This window comes from Mizuhopecten yessoensis, unplaced genomic scaffold (assembly GCF_002113885.1).
Source record: "Mizuhopecten yessoensis strain PY_sf001 unplaced genomic scaffold, ASM211388v2 scaffold716311, whole genome shotgun sequence".
Classification (NCBI taxonomy): domain Eukaryota; kingdom Metazoa; phylum Mollusca; class Bivalvia; order Pectinida; family Pectinidae; genus Mizuhopecten; species Mizuhopecten yessoensis.
The window spans coordinates 706,282-726,663 of record NW_018480053.1 but is presented as its reverse complement, the minus strand read 5'-3'; the positions used below and the strand labels follow the sequence as shown (position 1 = coordinate 726,663).

The window sequence follows — 20,382 nt, the reverse complement described above, 5'->3', positions numbered from 1 at the left end:
GTGTCAGGTTTTGATATTGGAGGAAAGTAGGAGTTCCGGCGAAAAAAAACAGAGACCAATACTCAGTACCTGGGGACTGCCCCACGTAGGTCTCGAACCTGCGGCCCAGTGACGGAGGGCTAGTGGTAGCGGAATGTCGGACGCCTTAATCACTCGACCACCGCGGCCAGTTTCCCATTCTCACAGGACATCACCAATGTATTGCCATCTGTGAACTTCAAAGGTGTTCGTGACAGAGTGTATTCTAATTCTGCCAGATTATCATATTTATTCTCCTCTGAACCATGTGTTCAGCTGGTAGCAGTCTTTCTTAGTGATCTTCTAACGCTCAGAGATATACTGTTTTACTGAAAGAATATAAGTCATATATTCTGTTTTTGTCCTTATGCTGTATTTGTTTGTTCCCTAATCTTTCGAAGGTGGTAAAGGACATGCATTGCCTTCGCTATAAGACTTTTGGTGATGTCTGCTGTTTAACTAGTGGAGCGATGTTTGTCTTAGCTGCCATGATAAAAACCTTCCCAAGCAGCAATGCCACCCGCGTCACTTGTCTGCCTTTGAAGATTTTAATCACTTGATGACAGCAAAACAAGGTCTTCTACAAAGAGTAGATCCTAAACTGAACTAAATGTTGAACTATTCAAAGTTAATGCCCCTTTCTCTATTGTAGCATATTCATTTTCTAGTCAATCACCAGAAATAATGGAAAACTACAGCCCCTACCTTCTGTCATAATTATAGAAAACTAATTAGAAAGTTGCCTTCCGTGGTCTGCCATAGACAAACAGACCTTACTCTCCTATCTTTGCCGTTTCCTCCTCTCTGCTCTCCTTACAACATTCTGCGCCATGCTGTTTACTGATCTCTAGTTTACTGATGTCCCTGTTTACTGATCTCTAGTTAACTAATCTCTAGTTTACTGATGTCCCTGTTTACTGATGTCCCTGTTTACTGATCTCTAGTTAACTAATCTCTAGTTTACTGATGTCCCTGTTTACTGATCTCTAGTTTACTGATCTCTAGTTTACTGATGTCCCTGTTTACTGATCTCTAGTTTACTGATGTCCCTGTTAACTGATGTCTCTGTTTACTGATCTCTAGTTTACTGATCTCTAGTTTACTGATGTCCCTGTTTACTGATCTCTAGTTTATTGATCTCTAGTGTACTGATGTCCCTGTTTACTGATCTCTAGTTTACTGATCTCTAGTTTACTGATGTCCCTGTTTACTGATGTCCCTGTTTACTGATGTCCCTGTTTACTGATCTCTAGTTTACTGATGTCCCTGTTTACTGATGTCCCTGTTTACTGATCTCTAGTGTAAGCAATTATCTCACTGCTGCGGCGTATGGCTGTTTTAATGTGTTTGATTTCATTTTTCCTCAATCTCAATTTCATATTTGTCTTGTAAGTTCTGAACTTTTTCTCCAATTTAAGCTTTAAAGACTAACCTTTTCTCAAGACCTTAAACTAATGTTGACCAATGCATGATTGCAGAGCTTCAGCCTGATCCAGTAAATAATTAATCTATATCTTGTAATTTGATGAACATCTTGTCAATAGTGATATATTGTATAATCCAATTGCTATATTTTGTTCCGTCATCTTTGGTTATGTATGTTATAGCATTTTTGTGTGTGTAAAACAGCCTATCACAGTGTTCATTGATCTGCTGCATTGGAGAAACAGTTCCCCATTTTTGTTATGACACGACACTCTTGCATTTCATGACCTCACTCCCTCCTCCCTCAACCCGTTCTCAATCATCACCCCTTGTTTGACAAATACGGCAATCATCACCATTAGCATATCATGTGTGAGTTGGTTACGGGGTGACTTTCACATCAGGCATCAATGAATGTTTTCCTTGTAAACTTGATGTTCTATAAGTAGAATCTTGCTGTGATAATTCCTTTCTTTTGACGTATGACAGAAGGCAGCTGTCAATATTAAGATGCATTTTAGACTCCGTTGGTCAAGTAGAAAGTGTATGTGCAAACGGTAAATTTAGTAAAAATAAAGATAAACATGTGTCAGTGAGAACACTCTTAAATTGTTTAAATGTTTGACATAGTTATCTCGGATGGCGTCATAATTAATCAACGCCGTAGTACCACTTCATCACGTTCATTTATCGTATGTTTTTTTACACTACAAGGGCGTGAAGATCCATCTGTTACAACAACTGCCTCAGATAGCCCTTCCCAAACGCCCTAATAGAAAGCTGCCGCTTCGATTTAGGCCATGTTCAGTTGTCTGCAAAAGTGGCTAATGCGATCGAATTCATTTTTTTAATTTCGTTATCTGATATCAATGCCAGTATTTTTGTATAAAAAGATCCAATGTTGGATAGGATTTCTAACTATTAACAACATTTCAAGAATGTCTAGAATCAATAAGTTTCTTTTAGAAATGCATGCATCATAATGTTTTCATTTAGAAAGAAGACTCGGATGCTCCTCAACATTACCGGTAACTGATTCCAATTCAGAAACTGAGTGCATGTATGGCATGAAATCATATATTGATTGGTGACAAAAACTCATATTTATCTACATAACGACCCTTCATTCTGTGTTCGTTTTACATGTGCTGGAACTTTACAGTTCCTAGGCCAACGATGCTGATAATTCCATATGTGAGCGTAATGCTGCTGGTTGGAAGAGAGCCTAAGTACTCCGTAGAAAGACTAGCTGAAATCCTCAGGGATAATATCCCCTATGCACTTAGAAATTCAAATGTGTTTGGTCCATATTGAAGCTGACAACCCACTGCATTAAAGGTGGCTGGCTGCATTATTGACAAATCTTTAGAGACTCTTTGAGGGTTTGTCGACCGTTTCAATTCATTTATGTCTATAAATAAGTACAGCACATCTGTACGGGATGCTATATATTTTTGGAAAATGAAAATACCTTTGTCGATCTTATATTGGTCAATCGGTGTTCTATATTTCCTTAGAACCAAACTTATAAATGTTACGTACCAAGGGATATAACTATATGATAAATTTTGTGCTGTCTTTGAAAAATAAGATGATAGCTCCCAAAGCTAAACGTTTCCCTGATCATTCTCCATACAACATTGACGCGAAAAAGGTGAAATTTACTCCTAAATCTAACAAAAATGCAAATAGATAATTTGAACATATATCAAAAGAGTCTTTTTGAGTAAAAACCCTGTTTTGAGGATTTGACCGTTAGCAGTCGACGTATATCACAAATTTTATGACATGCAAAGCAAACACTTGAAAACAAGTTGAATGCAAAATGTAAACATCTGAAGTAGGGGAAGCGCGGATGTTACAACCATAAAAGGGAAAATTACCGATTTATTACAAGTATCATATTGCATGGATATGACTTTAATATACATGATAGAACATATTTTCCATTGATCCTGCAAAGCAACATCGTTATTTTAACATTGTTTTTTATTTCCTTATCATTTAGTAAACTCAATTGAAGAATTTACTTGAAAAAATATGCCTATGTCTGTAATAGTGCTTGAAGAATTTACTCCTTAATACGTTTAAAAAAAGCACATGGCTTGAGTCCTTTGATTGTTGAAGGAGACAAGTAATTTTTTTAAATATTTCAAACCAGTTTTTGACAATATGCATGAAAATAAGGTAACAAGTGTTAATCTATTGAGTTAAAAACATAAAATTGCATTGCATTTTGAGTTTTACTCGCAATGTTCCACAACTATTTATGGGGGCATGTTCAATTGAATATACATTACGATTTCTGAAACTCTACGTGGGGTAGTTGTTTTAGGGGAAGAGACTCCAGGTTTGAAATACTACTGACAGAACTGTCAAAGAGGTTTTTTAACAATTACCCCACATACCATGTTTATCCTATTCAATTAACTTAGAAATCAACGAGCCCTAACAAAGCCAAGTATAACCTTGTATTACCTAACACATAACGTCATTATCCTAGATCAATTTACCTAGCAATCAGCGATCCCACAAAGTCTTCTCTAGTCTTGTACAGTAGACCTTAGTAACAATAACACATAACGCCATTAACTTTGAACGATTAACTTCGCCTATTTGACATTGTTTTAACATTAAGGTATATTATTACACTTGGAATACAACGCCAAAAATGTTTTTCTACCTTTACAATATAAATAATATATAACTATACTGCAAGGTCATTAATATATCTAAATTTTATGTAGTCGGATTATGATTCTAGAATCAAGAAATACAACAAACGGCATATGGTTTTGAAGAATATATAAGATCTTTTGATCAATCTTGAACATCCTCCTCTAAACAATATTTCTTCTATCAAAACGTTTGACACTCCGAACTTTTACTCTATCCTCTTCTTATATCAACTTCAACGAACGCCTACGTTCTCTTTTATGATATTTTTCTTACTAAAGGAAGATATACGGCGTTATAAATACATGATTGTAAATTGTTTTGGAACATATTTTGGTGGGATAAAAACGAAGGCGAAAAAAGAAATAAACTCAGGACGATATTGTGAGGATGACTGAGTCCTGGTTGACAACATCTTTGTTAAGTTGGATGGCAAGATGTTTCAGCAGACGGAATCCCAGATAAGGTTTTCAATTTCACATTCAGATAAATGGACGATGTGCTGCCTTGCATTACAAGAAATTCATTGACCACATTGATCGTACATTCCCTCCAGAGCTTGAAATGAAGGCGTTTCTACTTCGGCCGCTTCTCTCGACCTTTACTTACAATATGGCCTATGTGACGGCTAACCACTGAGCTGTACGATAAGCGGGACGATTTCGACTTTGAGAAAGTTAACTTTCCCTGTCTTGATAGCAACATGCCTACTTCCGCTACCTACAGTGTTAATATGTTGCAGTTGCTTCGGTACTCGCGGACTTGTTCTGAATATCACGACTGCCGTGATAGATGTCGACTGCTGACGATAAACTTACAATACGGTTTTCAAAGATGCAGGTTAATGGAAAGTTATGGACAAGTTTTAAGGTCGCTATCAGGACCTCGCAAACAAATCTGCTATTTCTTTGTGCGATATGAAGATCAATGCTATTTTATTATGCTCATAAGCGTGTCTTCTGGTTGGTTCCAACTACCCGAGTTCTTGATGTGAGGACGTGCGTTGCGGGTGTCAAAAGACGCTTACCCTTACAAAACACCTGGTCTTATTAACTCTTATGTACTTTTCCATGGGTACTCACGTAAATCTTTCCTTAGTTCTATTTTTGCACTGGTTTTATCGACTTTTAGCTGGAATTATGGTTTTTTATAACATATAATATTCTGTGAGTTTCATCCAAACGGTCAGAAGACGCTTACCCTTAAAAAACACCTGGTCTTATTATTAACTCATTTCATCCAAACGGTTGTTTCATGAAAAGGTTACATCTTACTTAATTGTTAATAAAAGATGTTCCATACCCCATTAAAATTAATTCTGTAGCTCATTTTGTGAACTACACCCTTCTCTTGTATATATATAAAAAAAAAATACATAAGTTTTTATTTCCCATCACATGGATGACTGCCAGGTTTTGATCCCTTGGGTCAGTCTCCGTACAATAGGTTGTCCACTCGCAGGAGGAGATTCATTCAACGCTCTGATTAACTTCCATGACACAACACATATTTATAATAACCTGACAAACCGTGATATAATATAATCATTACTTCGCACCCATACACACTATCTCTCATTTCCTTACACATATGCATACAACCATGACATATATAATATATTGTATATAATCTAATTTTATTCCCCATAAGGGTTGTCCATACTTAAGCGATATACATTTAAGGATTGACCTTCATTTTGACGGCGTATACGGTAGTATGAACGCAGTTGGCAACGAACATATTCTAAGGTGCGCGTTAGGAAACGAAACCTTTTAAACAATTGTTAAATTGCAATGTACGACGATTCGGAAACAGACATCCCGTGAACTCTTCACAATACAAGTTTAGTATCCTTCAAGTTAATCGTTAAAGAAAATAGTTTTTATCAATTCTGCAAAAATGATTAATATATCTACATATCTGATAACACACTTTGAAGATGGTTTATGACTTTGTTCTGCAAATGGTTAAAACGAGAGAGAAAAAACTAAGATCACATATTATGTTTAACTGGTATCTTGACCGATCATAGCACAAAAACGAACACACGGACATATTATTTTTGTTTTCCTTTTCTGTTATGCCATTAACGCATTTTACCCACAAATGCATATTAAAGTTTAATACAGAAATTGTTTTACTTCTCATATATATGTGTACATCCGTAAAAGGTTGTTGCTGTCAAATTTGAGATCAATGTCATCCCAAAAGACTAGAAAGTTAGACTCTAAACAAATCCTTAAAATGCCTGACAAGGATAGGAAACAATAACTAAATATGAAAAGATGCTTTAATATAATACAAACATACATATGAGTTTTTGTCTATTGTTCGAGTATAACAACACGAAACCATTCGAGTGTAAAACAGGTTAGCTTAAGAAGTACCTGGAATCAAATGTACCTCTAAAGCTTATGAAATGACAATATTTACAACAAAGGCTCCAAACATTATACAGATGCATAATGATGTAAAGGTAATATTGATATACTGTTATGTATTTTAAAAAGCTCTTTGAATCTATAGGACGCTGTGAATCCTTTACCATGTGGTGATTTTGCTCTTGAAAGTAACCTTTCTTGCGTAAACGTTGAGAGTCATTGAGTACTTGGCCCATATCCATGAAAACGTTCTCATGCTCAAGTATGTTTTTGGTGCTCTAGCCTATTTTCTCTTTTCAGTAATAAATTAATTTCTTAAATCTTATTTTTTCAATGATTTGGAAAACATTTAATGTTTTACATGATTTAAGTGAGTTACAAGAAAGCTGGTTTGAGCACAGATTTCATGCTTGAGCATGAGAACAGTTTCATGAATACGGACCCAGATAACGATCTAATGGTGTTGAATTGGGTTAGATCTAACAGCGTACGATCTAGAAACAAGCTTTCAGTTTTTAGCATTACTCGTACGTTACCTGATAACTGTTTTGTTAGTGGTCGTAGTTACTTGGTTGTTACAGTGTTTGGTCCTCTACCTTTGAAGGGGTCTTAACGCAGACAAATCTATAGAGGTATATGCTACTCAGTAGTGATACTCTGTTCTTAACCGTTAATCCCATCTTGTTCAGGAAGAGCTCAGTTCTTTCTGCTCTCTACCCCAGCGCACGCCTAGAACAGAGCTGTTATGTTGGCAAAAGCTGCTGGGAACACAGTAAAACGAGTTGAAGGTCAACGCATTGGCGGCGTGCAGGTTACCAACGTTGTTCATGTGGTCACTGCGACATCAGGGTCGAGAATGACCATGATTTCGTCGTCCTTTAGCACTTTATTTCTGTCATGGCTTTTTTCAGGATACGGAAGGTCATGGAGAACACCAAACAGGAGGACTACGTCAAACATTTTCATCCAATCCTTAGGGTATGCCCCATCATCGACTGCAGTGAAAGACAAGTTTTGTTGTGGTTATGATAGCTTTTTCCGATGTGTCGCATCCGGTAACTGACACGCCCTCCAATCCCTTTGCCAAGGGAAAAGTGATATCCCCTGTACCACATCCAATATCCAGAACGTGTTTTAAATAACATGAAAAAGGCAAGTAAATACACTAAGGCAAAGTTTATAGTAATGAGCAAATAGGGTAAGGTAGTTGCGCCCCCTACCCTGAAGTTATATCGATCCGTTAAATACTTCCCAATATGTATCCTTTGTTGGGTAACACATGTTCTGGGTGTATATCCTGATATATATTGGAAAATTATAAAGTTTTTGTAAGATTGTGTCTGCAAAATATTCTTTCTTTCGGCCTCTCGTCAAAAATTCACAAAAACAGCCTCGCGAAATATAAAGTATTTACAACAGTCTAAATAATTGAAAGACAGAGCAATCCATAGTCAGAACAAACTCAGTAAGAACTGTTCTTGGTCTTTCTTTTTATATATTAAACTGTTCTAGTACATAGATTTGTCACTTCCTACCAGGGTTATACAACTGTATGTTTTGTATGAGTGAAGCGACAAGTTAAGGTATGTACGGGGATCGAACTGTGTAGAGCAGTTCCAACACGGCCGGTGCTTCGTTAATAGAGTACCCATCAACGGAAAGTACATAAGTACATAAGAACAGTTAGGAAGTTTATACTAATACGAGAGTACGCATGTGTATGCATCGTCAACTTCAATCTGAGAGTAATACATGAACTACATTCGTGAGTATATCGTCATTAATGGAACAGTCAACAGCTACAAACAACACAAACACGCGACCCTTAACATTAGAAGTAATACACGTATTAACGTTGTCAATGTTACCATTAGGACACCGTAAAGATTGTTAAAACGAAAACGAATTTGGCATGATCTTGTTTCCCAGCTCTGAGTTCAGAGAAAAGGACTGTGAACGAGGCACTGGTTCCGTTTAGTTCAAGACAGAAAAGAACTAGACTCTATTTCCGACTAAGACATATAGCATACTCCACCTTATAAACGAAACTTGGATCTCCAGTTTCACAAGGCTTTACTAAAACTAGGCCCCGGTTCCGTACATACAGGAATAGTTAGCTGACATTCATGTCTTCCCCTCTCCCACTCTTACAACCAAATGTTTTTTAATTTCTCAAGCAGGATGTAAAATTATCTTAATAGACACGTATGGTGGCGTATTTCTGCCATCGACTTACGAGTTACTTGTTACTTGTGCCGACATGATTAGTTTTAAAATGTCGATTTGATCTGAGCAGTTGGCGAAATATTTTGTTAGTTAGTCGACATAATTTAAGATTTGTGTGGACATATATTTACATTTGTCGATATGATTTTCGCCGAGATTACACACATATGTGTACATAGTCATGAACATTCAGGTCACTATCAAAATAGTTACACACAAAATATCCTTTCTCTTAATTTGGTAAATATACCCACCCGCTTTGCCATCCTCTGGAAAGCAATTATCAAGGATAGGTACTATATTTTAAAGATGGGCTTCCCATTCTTCTTAATAGCACATCCTCGACGCAACTGGATGGTATGGCTTACTCTTCCTGTGAATTCATCGTTAACACACCTGATGCCAGCTGTGCCTGGCTAAGCTCCCAAATGAACCTGAAAAAGACATATAGGTAATTTAAGTATAACAAGCAAATTATGTATGGCTTTCAACTTTCTTCTGGTGAAAATGGAATTCTAAAATATACTATATCTTTACTGCAGAACTTGCGTTTTGACAGGAACTGAATCAGTCAGGCAAAAATGAAAACAGATAATAAAGGATGTTAAGTTTCATTACCGATTCCAAGTTTTGGAAAAGCTTCTTGCTTGAAAATATGCAACTAATAAAAAAAATATCGAACACAGTAGAATAAATTTTGGTTTCTAACACTTTTCGAATTCCTATTTTTCTAATTACACACAGAAAATTAATTTGATACATATCTTACCACATGCTAACACACATAAGTTCATAATCATACTGTACCTTTTCCTGCATGTGGAACTGCGTAGCAAGGGCGCGGTGGCCAAGTGGTTAAGGCGTCTGACAATCTTATACCACTAGCCCTCCACCACTGGGTCGCGGGTTCGAGGCCTTCGTGGGGCAGTTGCAAGGTACCGGCCGTAGGTCGGTGGTTTTTCTCCAGGAATGCCGGCTTTCCTCCATCACAAAAACTTGACAGTCCTTAAATGACAATATATGTTAATAGGACGAAAAACACCACCAAACCAAGCGTGAGGTAATGGGTAATTCTGCTATTGCCTGAAACATGTTCAGTCTACTGGCCATTTTGATGCCAGAGCGTACCACTGGGTCTGCCGTAGCCTTCCTGAGGAGCGCCGAGTACAACTGCCGATTCAATCTTAAAAATAACAACAAACTTAGTATATGTGGTGTATATCGAATTCAGAATAGTACCCGGGAAAACAACTACGTTCTTGAAGAAATAGTAAACGAAAGCTCATCATTCTTTTATTAGGGGACTCCAACTACCAAAATTAACTGAGAAACAATGATCATGAGAGTAAATGTCAATCCCTCCTCAATAACTTTTTTTAGAGAAAGTACAATATCTCTTCCTAATTAAATGTGATAATCAACCTACTATATAAGGAGAATGCACCCTCTCTGCTAGAAATCATCCTCATTTTTAACTAAAACATGCTGAATAGCGACGACATCAACTATCTCAATTGTATAGGTAAGGTGACCATATTACAATGATTTTTAGAAATAAATAACTACGCCGATAGCAATGTTCCAAATGTACGACGAACTAAAATTTTCATAAAGGCAACAATACAGCTATAAAAGGGAATATTGCACAAGCCGATTGGTCAAACGTTGAAAATTGTGTCGATATGGTTGATTTTTTTGTTGACACTTCATCAGGTGCCATACTGAATCATGCACCAGCGAACAAATAGTTCCGAGGGACCACTTGAAAAATAGGACTCTTGAATCAGTCCACATGAGAAACAAAAATTGGGTAAAAATACCTCCATTGCGAAACTTCTGCAATCTTATAGTCAATTCAAACGAGCAAGATTTGAGGCTACAAAAAGCACAAGTCTGTGAAAAAATGTGCCCGAACATAAACTAGCTGAGGCTATAAAGACCGATCCTAAAAACAAATGGCAATTAGAAAACAACTAAATCAAATATAAAAAGACTAGAAAAAACAAATGGCAAAATGACACAATAATTACTTTGTATCAAATTTTACTATTTTTGTAAAGGGTGTGACTAGATTCCTCCCAAAAATTCCTATAAAAACAACGATCACAGGCTTAGATAAAATCAAGGATTCATAACAGCGATGTAGTTTAAAATGTCAACACCAAAGAAAAGTCCAGGATCTGATGGAGTCCATCCTATATTTTACGTTGAAACAATGTCAGAAATCCAGAAACAATTGACCAAAGAGGCCAACGACAAAATTATATATAAAATTAGTTAAAGAAAGAAACCAAGTATCCATCGTACATTGAGATGAACTGCTGTAGCAAGTAATATTACAAGTAATGTCATCAACAAACTACTAGTACATTTTGGAACAAACAGTTTTTTACAAAATGTCAGCATTAATTCAGATCCGGAAGATCCATTACTATTCAATTATCAGAAACCCTAAACACAAGATGAAAGGATAAGATGAAGAGGATGTCACTCGATCTGTGAATGAATATGGTTTAATGCTAACTCCTAAGAATTGGACGAACATGGGACCATCATCACTATATTATCGCACACAAAGGTCAGTTACACAATCTGATTTATATGGGGAGGGTCTTGACTTGTTATTAAGTCTATGTCAGTTATATTTGTCAATTTATAGGTAGATTTCTTTACTTGTTTCTGTCGGCTTGCTGATATCTAATTAAAAAACGTCAAGAAATGCTTGAAGTTTATCAAAATTATGTTCATTTATCTTAATACGGCAAAATTAATTCGTGTTTTGTTGTATCTTAATATAATTAATGTTTACATGTCGATATATGTGGCGTTTTTTAGGTGCTACATTTAGGGGAATGGCAACTACTGGCTCATCCGTCGTCAATATCCTGTGCCCTGGTGGAATGCTGTGCTGGGTGCCTTTGGCATGATTTTTCAGCGGGAAAGCACTATGAAGTCAGCATCAGATCTGCGCTATTACAAAGTGGCAAATACATCGACTTACCCTGTCTCCGGCACACATACACACATACACACATGCACACATACACACATACACACATGCAAACATACACACATACACACATAAACACATGCAAACATACAAACATACACACATACACACATACACACATGCAAACATACACACATGCAAACATACACAATACTTACATGCACACATGCAAACATACACACATACACACATACACACATACACACATGCAAACATACACACATGCAAACATACACAATACTTACATGCACACATGCAAACAAACACACATGCAAACATACACACATACACACATACACACATACACACATACACACATGCAAACATACACACATACACACATGCAAACATACAAACATACACACATGCAAACATACACACATACAAACATACACACATACACACATACACACATACACACACACACTATACCCACATACACGCATGCACACATGCAAACATGCACACATACACACATACACACATACATACATACACACATACACACATACACACATACACACATACACACATACACACATACACAATACTTACATGCACACATGCAAACATACACACATACACACATACACACACCCACACATACACACATGCACACATGCAAACATACACACATGCAAACATACACACATACACACATACACACATGCAAACATTCAAAACACACATGGAACCACGTCCTTAAATTGCCTTAGCTATTGATAGAACGTTTAACACTATACAATCAATCCTTCAATTTCTTACAAAAACGAGATAATGTCGCCGACTTTTATTATGACTGTACAATTTACATATGCTTGTTGATTTATAGGCAGCTTTGTATTGCCTCTATCTTTTCTAACGCCTTCTGTGGTAATACCTCATGCCGGGGCATACCGAGGTCCTTAAAAGTGATAGTGGTTCTTCCCTGCTTAACGTTCATCTAGGTTAATAAAACAACTCATTTACCCGTGGTCCGTATAATGTGACTGGTTGATACTGGCCTGGGTCCCTTCGGCAAGCTAAATCTATATCGGTGAAGAAACACTATAGTATTCGGCATCAGATCCGCTCTATCGTAAGGAGTCAAATACGCCAACATACCCTGCCTGCATCACGCAGATATACATGCGCGTATGCATTACACACACGGGGACACGTCCTAAAATGACCAGAGCTGCTTATCGGACGTTGAACATAATATATTGTAAAACCAAACTCTTCGAAGTGCGCGCATCATGGAACATGTTTCCGTTTTATTATCCTAAACATTAAGAATACCAATGTCAACCCTTAATTCAATTACATTGCATAGTTAATGGTGAAATAAGATAAACTCAGATGCCCACCTGAAACCAAGGCGCCATTTTACGATTCTCAATTTTCATTGTTTTTTGTGACATTTTAAGTTTACGCTATTTTGTTTAGGTTAAAAGGTTAATCGTCATTATTCTGATGTTATTCAAACATTTGTACATAAAACAGTTTATGGAATAAGTGACTTAGTTTACTGAAATAGTATCATCATAGCTTTATCACGTGATCGCTTAATGAACATGGTAACTATCTACTCACCTTTAGCAGAGCACTTCAGAGACTCAAAAACATCCATTGCAATGACTTTTGGTGGTAAAAGGGAAGCAACTCTGATATTCTGTTTACAATAATTAGCAATAAGTCGAGCAGTCATTCATAAATACGACATATTTAACATATATGTGAACTGGAAGTATTCCTGTCTCATTTTGAAGGTATGTAATCGATATTCGAACGCTTTTTTTGTTTAATTTAGACTTACTGGAAGATAGTGCAATCACATCTTTCGTGTGAAACAGTTTTTAATATGGAGACAACGTCCATGTTTTAAACTATTACATGCATGGTTATTTTGACAAATTCATTTTATATGTGTATACAAATATAACTATTTTTCTCCCTTCCTTCTCCCTTCGTCCGTTAGGAGGATATTCCATTAAAAAATGTATAGCTCTTTAAAACTCGATAACTTGTAAAATTGCATTTCAATCAAATCGTTCTTTCTATCTTTCTTTTTATATTTTCTACGGTAGCACACGTACCATGATCTGAACGATAAATAACAAGATTGTACAAACCATACAGTATAAGCCTGTAATATAATTATGATGCATAGGTCTTTAGAATATGTAGTCCCTAGATATGCTGTAACATTGTTTAACAAGTCATTCTTCATGGAAGTGTCTTCATCCACAGAGCTACATTATGTATTTCGTTTTACGCCTATACATTACGCTATCATTGATTTCATTTACCAAATGTGTGTTGGATATTACAAACAAATCTGTAAAATATCGGGCTTTCTCCTTCTTCGCCTTTTTTCCTCTCTTTGTTTGTTGTTTATACTCGGATGACACACTCACAGAGAGTAAAGTGGTTAAATGTTGTTTTACACTACCTACATTTGTAAAGAGAAATGCGTTGGCGTTATAAAGGAAATTGGTGATATTATATCGAGTGAGCCGTAAAGCGAAATTGTTAATATTATAAGAAAACAAAGGTAACCAAACTCCTATTGTCCGCTTACAGCAAAGTCCGATTATGTAAAATTTACAACATATAATAAGTCCATCTTTTTCAAAATTGAAGTAATAAAATAATAGAGCAATATATTCTTTTCCAAATGTTTATTTGGGATATGACTTTACTACTGTCATGTTACACAAAAATGAATTGTCCATTCAAGATAAATATCTAAATACATTATTGGAATGTGTAAGTTATGTCCCTTGTTTACAAATAAATGTTTCCAATGTTATTTAGAATAACCAATGTGTTATCAGTCCATGCATGTGTATGCATTTCTAATATTCCATTTAGATATACACATTGAGATCACTTTTGTTCATAAATAGTAGAGGAGTGGTATATTTAAATAGTAAAACTCATTTGAAAAGGAAATATATGTTACAATGTTTCAAACATATTACATTGTCTCACACTTCAGCAGAAGGATTCGGCACAGGTTTTTTAAACATCATCAATATACTTTCCAAAATAAAGTTTATGGTTCAACACTTGGCTAAAAAATAAAGGTCACCAATGAAATATGTCTTGTAAGTATGGCAACATTGTTCCCCGAAAGTAAAAGATTAAAATGTAATACAGATTCATTTTGTCAATTAATTAAAATCTGTTGTCAGTTTTAATAAAGTTGTGCACGTTTCTAATTATGAATGTGTTTGTTTCTACGGGCAGTTCCACTAACACGTAACTGATTCAATGTTGGGCTGACCAAGTACTTCGCTAATAGTTTGATATTCCAATTCTACAAACATATTTTGTACTATTATGCCGCTTTTTAAAACTAATAAAAATTGTTGAATTTCAGTCTAAAATCATGACTTTTTGTGTGTTCAAAGTGCCAGGCAACTCTTATGCCGCTTTTAACACCATAGATATCCAATGTTAAATATACCCACTAAAACTGTTTGTTTCATTTCAGTCTAAAATCCTGATTTTTTTTTCAAAGTATACACAGGCACATTATTAGAACACTTATGCCGTATTTTAACACCAACTTGGTGGATCACTTTGACGATCGAATAAAAAGTGAAAGGCATTCTACATGTTAAAGTAAGATAATGTATATCCTAAACAGCGGTCACTACATGTAGTCCATCTTCAGCAACATAATATGCATTCACAAAAAATGGGATACTATTTGTACACGATAAAAGTAACACATGCTTATACATAACCAATGATGTATGTATGAGTCAATATAGTTATAACAAAATATTTACATTTGCATGGCATTGTCATTATATAGCCTCTTTGAAAGCTGTGTCGTTGATGGGACTTTAATTACCATGCATCACGAGACACAATTCTTAGCGTATTAATTCAACACTGACCGGAACTACAATATCCAATATAAATAAACATGACGGCTGCTGAAATATCACTGGGCATTGTGAGATTTGACAATGTCATTGTAAATGTATGTGCAAAATAAAAATAAAAATAAAAAACACTGTTATTACAACGAAAACAAGACCAAGGTCTGCAATATCGTACAAAATGCACATCAGTTGAAATCACCAATGCCGGCAAGGCAATGGAAACAATTTTTAACGCTCATGCAATTTATCAGAAATATCGTCTGTTACACTGCACTGATCAACAGGGGTTCGTTACAAATGTCTTAAATACACATATTCTATAGACGTACTGGCACATTTGTTACAGACCTACTGATATAAGTCACAGCACACATAAACATTTCAGACATTTTTAACGAACCTGTGCTCCGTCGCAAGATCACTCACTTCAAACGCTATCAGTTTCACGCGTCTCGCATCCACGGTTCCTCAGTTTAATTCTGACGACAGGTCAAATAACGAGGCTGGTTATAGAATCTACCGACTGTTGTAAGGTTCCCATACAATCAACAAATAAATTCACACCTGGAATTATTAAAAAAGGAGCAAAGAAAAAAAGTTCGAATTAACTTCCAAAAAGAAGGTCGGATTTACGGTGTTCACTGTATTTGTCCATGCACGATATTATTTGTTCCGGGGGAAAATCGAAACAATTTCAAATCTAACTTTTAGCTAAGAGTTCTATTGATAAACTTAAATCACCCTATAGACATAGCATACGCAATTGTATTGATACTGAATTGTGGAATAAAATTGAAGTGTTTGTAATTTCAAAGTACTACTTTGTTTGCCAATCAGCACGCGACAATACGCTGTTCAAACTATTGAACGAAATTGTGTGGACTGTCGATAAGGCGGGCATTTTTAATCTTAAATATAAATTTTAAGTTAAGAAAGAACATTAGAGGCAGAGAAAACGTAAATACAAACACAATTCAATGCTTAATTAAACTATGAAATCTGAAAAAGAAACTTAAAGTATATTTATGAACTAAAACGTTTGTTTACAAACAGGATTAATTAAGATGAAAATTAACTTAAGGATCCCTGTACAACTACTGACAACTGTACATATGCACTAGAAAGTCTCATTCTGACATGACTATAGCTTTGGTTAATCATTTCCGAAAAAAATTCCGTCTGACACTCTTATGAATAACATCAACAGTGTAAAACTGTAACGGGCAAGATAAGGATTCGAACCTTCAGCCTCCAAACCCTTATACTATCGTTCTAACTAACTGTTTTACTTAGTCAATGGTACTTACTTGGCCTAGTAGCACTACAGCTATACCCAAAACGAAATCAAAGGGAGATAACAGTATGTCCCGAAAACTACAGTGGACTTCTCAAGTTTTTCTGCAGTGGGACAGGGAACAAAACACTCCAAACTTACATGAGACACGAACAATATATAAAACATATTTACGAACTTATGGACAACATTTCATTCGTTTTCATCTGTATTATTTAACCTACAAAACAGATTCAAATGTTAATTTTTTGAAATTGTGAAAGTGATTCTAAAATAGGATCCGTTCTTAATACCAATGGCAGCCTCTGGTACAGGTTTTTATAATTTCTCCGTTAGAATGGCTCGCTACGCGTGATAAGCCAATAGCAGCTTCTGTTAAAATGGCTCGCTAGGCGTTGTAAGCCAATAGCAGCTTCTGTTAAAATGGCTCACTAGGCGTTGTAAACCAATAGCAGCTTCTGTTAAAATGGCTCGCTAGGCGTTGTAAGCCAATATCAGCTTCTGTTAAAATGGCTCGCTAGGCGTTGTAAGCCAATAGCAGCTTCTGTTAAAATGGTTCATGTTTTCCCTGTTTCACAAGATGATATACGTTATGAGCCCATGACATACTCTGTTAAAAAGGCAGGAAGTAGATTTTATCAGCCAATGGCAGACTCCGTTACAATGGTTCATCGTTTCCCTGTAATACTGGTCCACTTGATAATATACGCTTTAAGCCAATGTTATACTCCGTTCCATTGCTACACGAGAAAATTGACGATTTCAGCCAATAGCAGACGTTGTAATAACCTTTTAGACGAAGAAGATAACCACTATGATCACCACAATGACGATACATATGAGGATACAGGAAATGCAATAGGATGTAGCCGTTGACTGTTTGTTGTTGAGGCGCTCCTGCAAATAGATGAAATGTAATTTATATCTAAATTAAAAAAAAAATACAAACACTATTAAAAAATACTTGAAAATTGTACTCAAATACTTATAAGATACTCACTATATTAAATGGTAAACAAGAAATAGAGAAAATGTATTTGTCTCTATCAACAAAAGGCATTAAAATTAGTCACAAAACGGTACAGAAAGTATGCATTACGAAAAGTACTAAAAGCTACAAAAGAAACCAAAAAGAAAACAATTTTTTGGCATCTTTACGGTTTGCTAGTGATAGCATGACAAGAGGCGCGTGAAAATGTTAGAGATTCAGGGCCAAAGTTCGGACAGCACTGTGTTGCATGCCTTATTAAAATAGGCATTTGATGCTTCATAAGACTTTTGAGTGTTAAGTTAATAAACATGCAAAAGTAAAACATAGTTTAAGGGGATTGTACGACAGGTTCGTGGGGTACGAGGTAGTCACAACAGAACCACACGACACATGTAAGAGCATAATAAACACGACACACGTATGAGCATAACAAACACGTCACACGTATGAGCATAATAAACACGACACACGTATGAGCATAATAAACAAAACACACGTATGAGCTAAATAGACAAAGTTGAAAGGCATAACGTTTGACAACAGTTACCAAATAAGTACTTTTACACTTTGGTTGGGAATTACTGGGCATTGCATATATATATACGGGTGCTTATAAATTAGCAGCCACAACGAAACTACGTCACATTATGAAACAATTACTAGCAATACAGAATAAGGAAACCCCCATTACACGTCGATGCAGAAATCCAAACAACGAAAGATTACAGCAAATACTACTATTTGCTCATTAGTACAGACATGTTGGTTCGCGAAATGATTTATCTGCAATGTTGTTCTAGGGATGATGATCGATAATGTTTTGTTTGGGCGATATGTGTTGAAACGTGATACCGCAAAGTGCAAAACACATTTCAACTTACTTTTCGATTCCAAATCTAATCTACCTTAAAAATGTAGCAAGTGCCATAATCTTTCAAATCTTTGACACTGTACTTTGTAACCCCTGTATTTGAAATCGGCGAAAATTGCTTTCGTCCATTAATGTTGATCACTTTCACTGAACTGTCGTTTTTTTACCAATTTGATAATTTATATGTCGAGATTACCTCCGTAATTTTCATTATTATTATTAAACGTCTTGTTCTACTGCTATTATACTATTAACAATATTACCTTTCTCCTGCGGGCATTGTGCTGGTAGAGTCCTGCGCATAGAAAAATCTCAACTGACTAATCAATAAACATTTACCGTAAATATAAGTAAAAACTGTTTGCAAAATGTTGATGGAAAACAACCGAACCTACGAGAGAACTAATGTCCTTGTTTTAAGCTTGGAAGCATTGCTGAGCTCACTTGTGAGACAGTGTGTTCCTTTTTCTCATTCTCAAAGGTCTTAAAAGTATCAGCAAAGACAAATGTTACTATCTTGTAGGATCAAACGGGATTGTTCTCGATGTTCATGTCCATAGAAATACAAATTGGACTTCATGGAATATGTCTGTAACCGATTTGCATTCATACCGGCCTGAATATTGAAAATGCTGTTTAATACGTATATGCACATGCGAAATGTTATAGTTATTATTGATTCTAATATAGGTATTCCCTTATAATCTTGACATTGATGTATCTTTGTCGTTAGTACAAACGAGATTCCTGGAATAGCCTAACGCCATCGCGATGTATGCTTCTTACTGTTGTATAATGTTATTTGAGGTTAGGGGAGAAGCTTCCAAAATGACGCTGATAAAATTGGGTCCATTGTCCTATGAATGCAATTGTTCTTCTCCAAGTAATGCTGAGGAACTTGAAGTGGAAATGTAAATATTAGATCTTATAGTGTAAAGAACGCGTCCTACACTTTCAGTGTCATTTAATAACCCGACACAGTGATTAAGCACCTTCCATATTTGCATTTCGATATTCACTGCGAGTGACCAGTTAGGCTGGATTCTACAGCATTCCATCATAGTAAGCCTCTTTGGTAAGTGGTTCCATCGTAAATTCTCGATAACAGTATGATATGAGTGTTTTGATTGGTAGGTGGACATGTTTGAATTGAAGAACCAGCTCGTTTTTGCCGAATGATATTGACATAATGATAACATTTATTCTTTCACCATAAACATCACTATTACCAAATCAGGGAAATCATGTCCAAATATATATTTTGGTTAAAGTTATGGTCCGTATTGTTTCAGTAGATTTCTCCAGTTAATAGCCCGGACATTTTTAACCGTGAATGTAACTGATAAAATACCGTTAAAGGTTATATAAAATAACTAATCAAAAGCAAAACAAACACACATTGATGTGTATATTAGATTTAATTTCCTCAACTTATTAGCTGTACTAATATCGCAAAACTGGTTCACAGAAGATAACATTGAAAGCCATGAATAATAGTTATCAACATCCTTGATCAAGTGAGGATACATATGAAAACAAAAACCTCTGTAGTCGTGCAAATATCGGATGTATTACTTGTAGTTATCAGAATGATATCTATTGGGGACTT

General features: G+C 35.8%; 1 protein-coding gene across 1 annotated transcript in view; it reads right to left on the bottom strand.

Moving 5' to 3' along the window:
• Positions 1-16,572: 16,572 nt before the first annotated feature.
• Positions 16,573-20,382, bottom strand: part of LOC110442913 — a 56,878-nt gene continuing 53,068 nt past the window's right edge. The window contains exon 3 of the mRNA XM_021486801.1: positions 16,573-17,808. Within this exon, the coding sequence (XP_021342476.1) occupies positions 17,704-17,808 (105 nt within the window). The 3' untranslated portion in view covers positions 16,573-17,703. The remainder of the gene's footprint in view (positions 17,809-20,382) is intronic.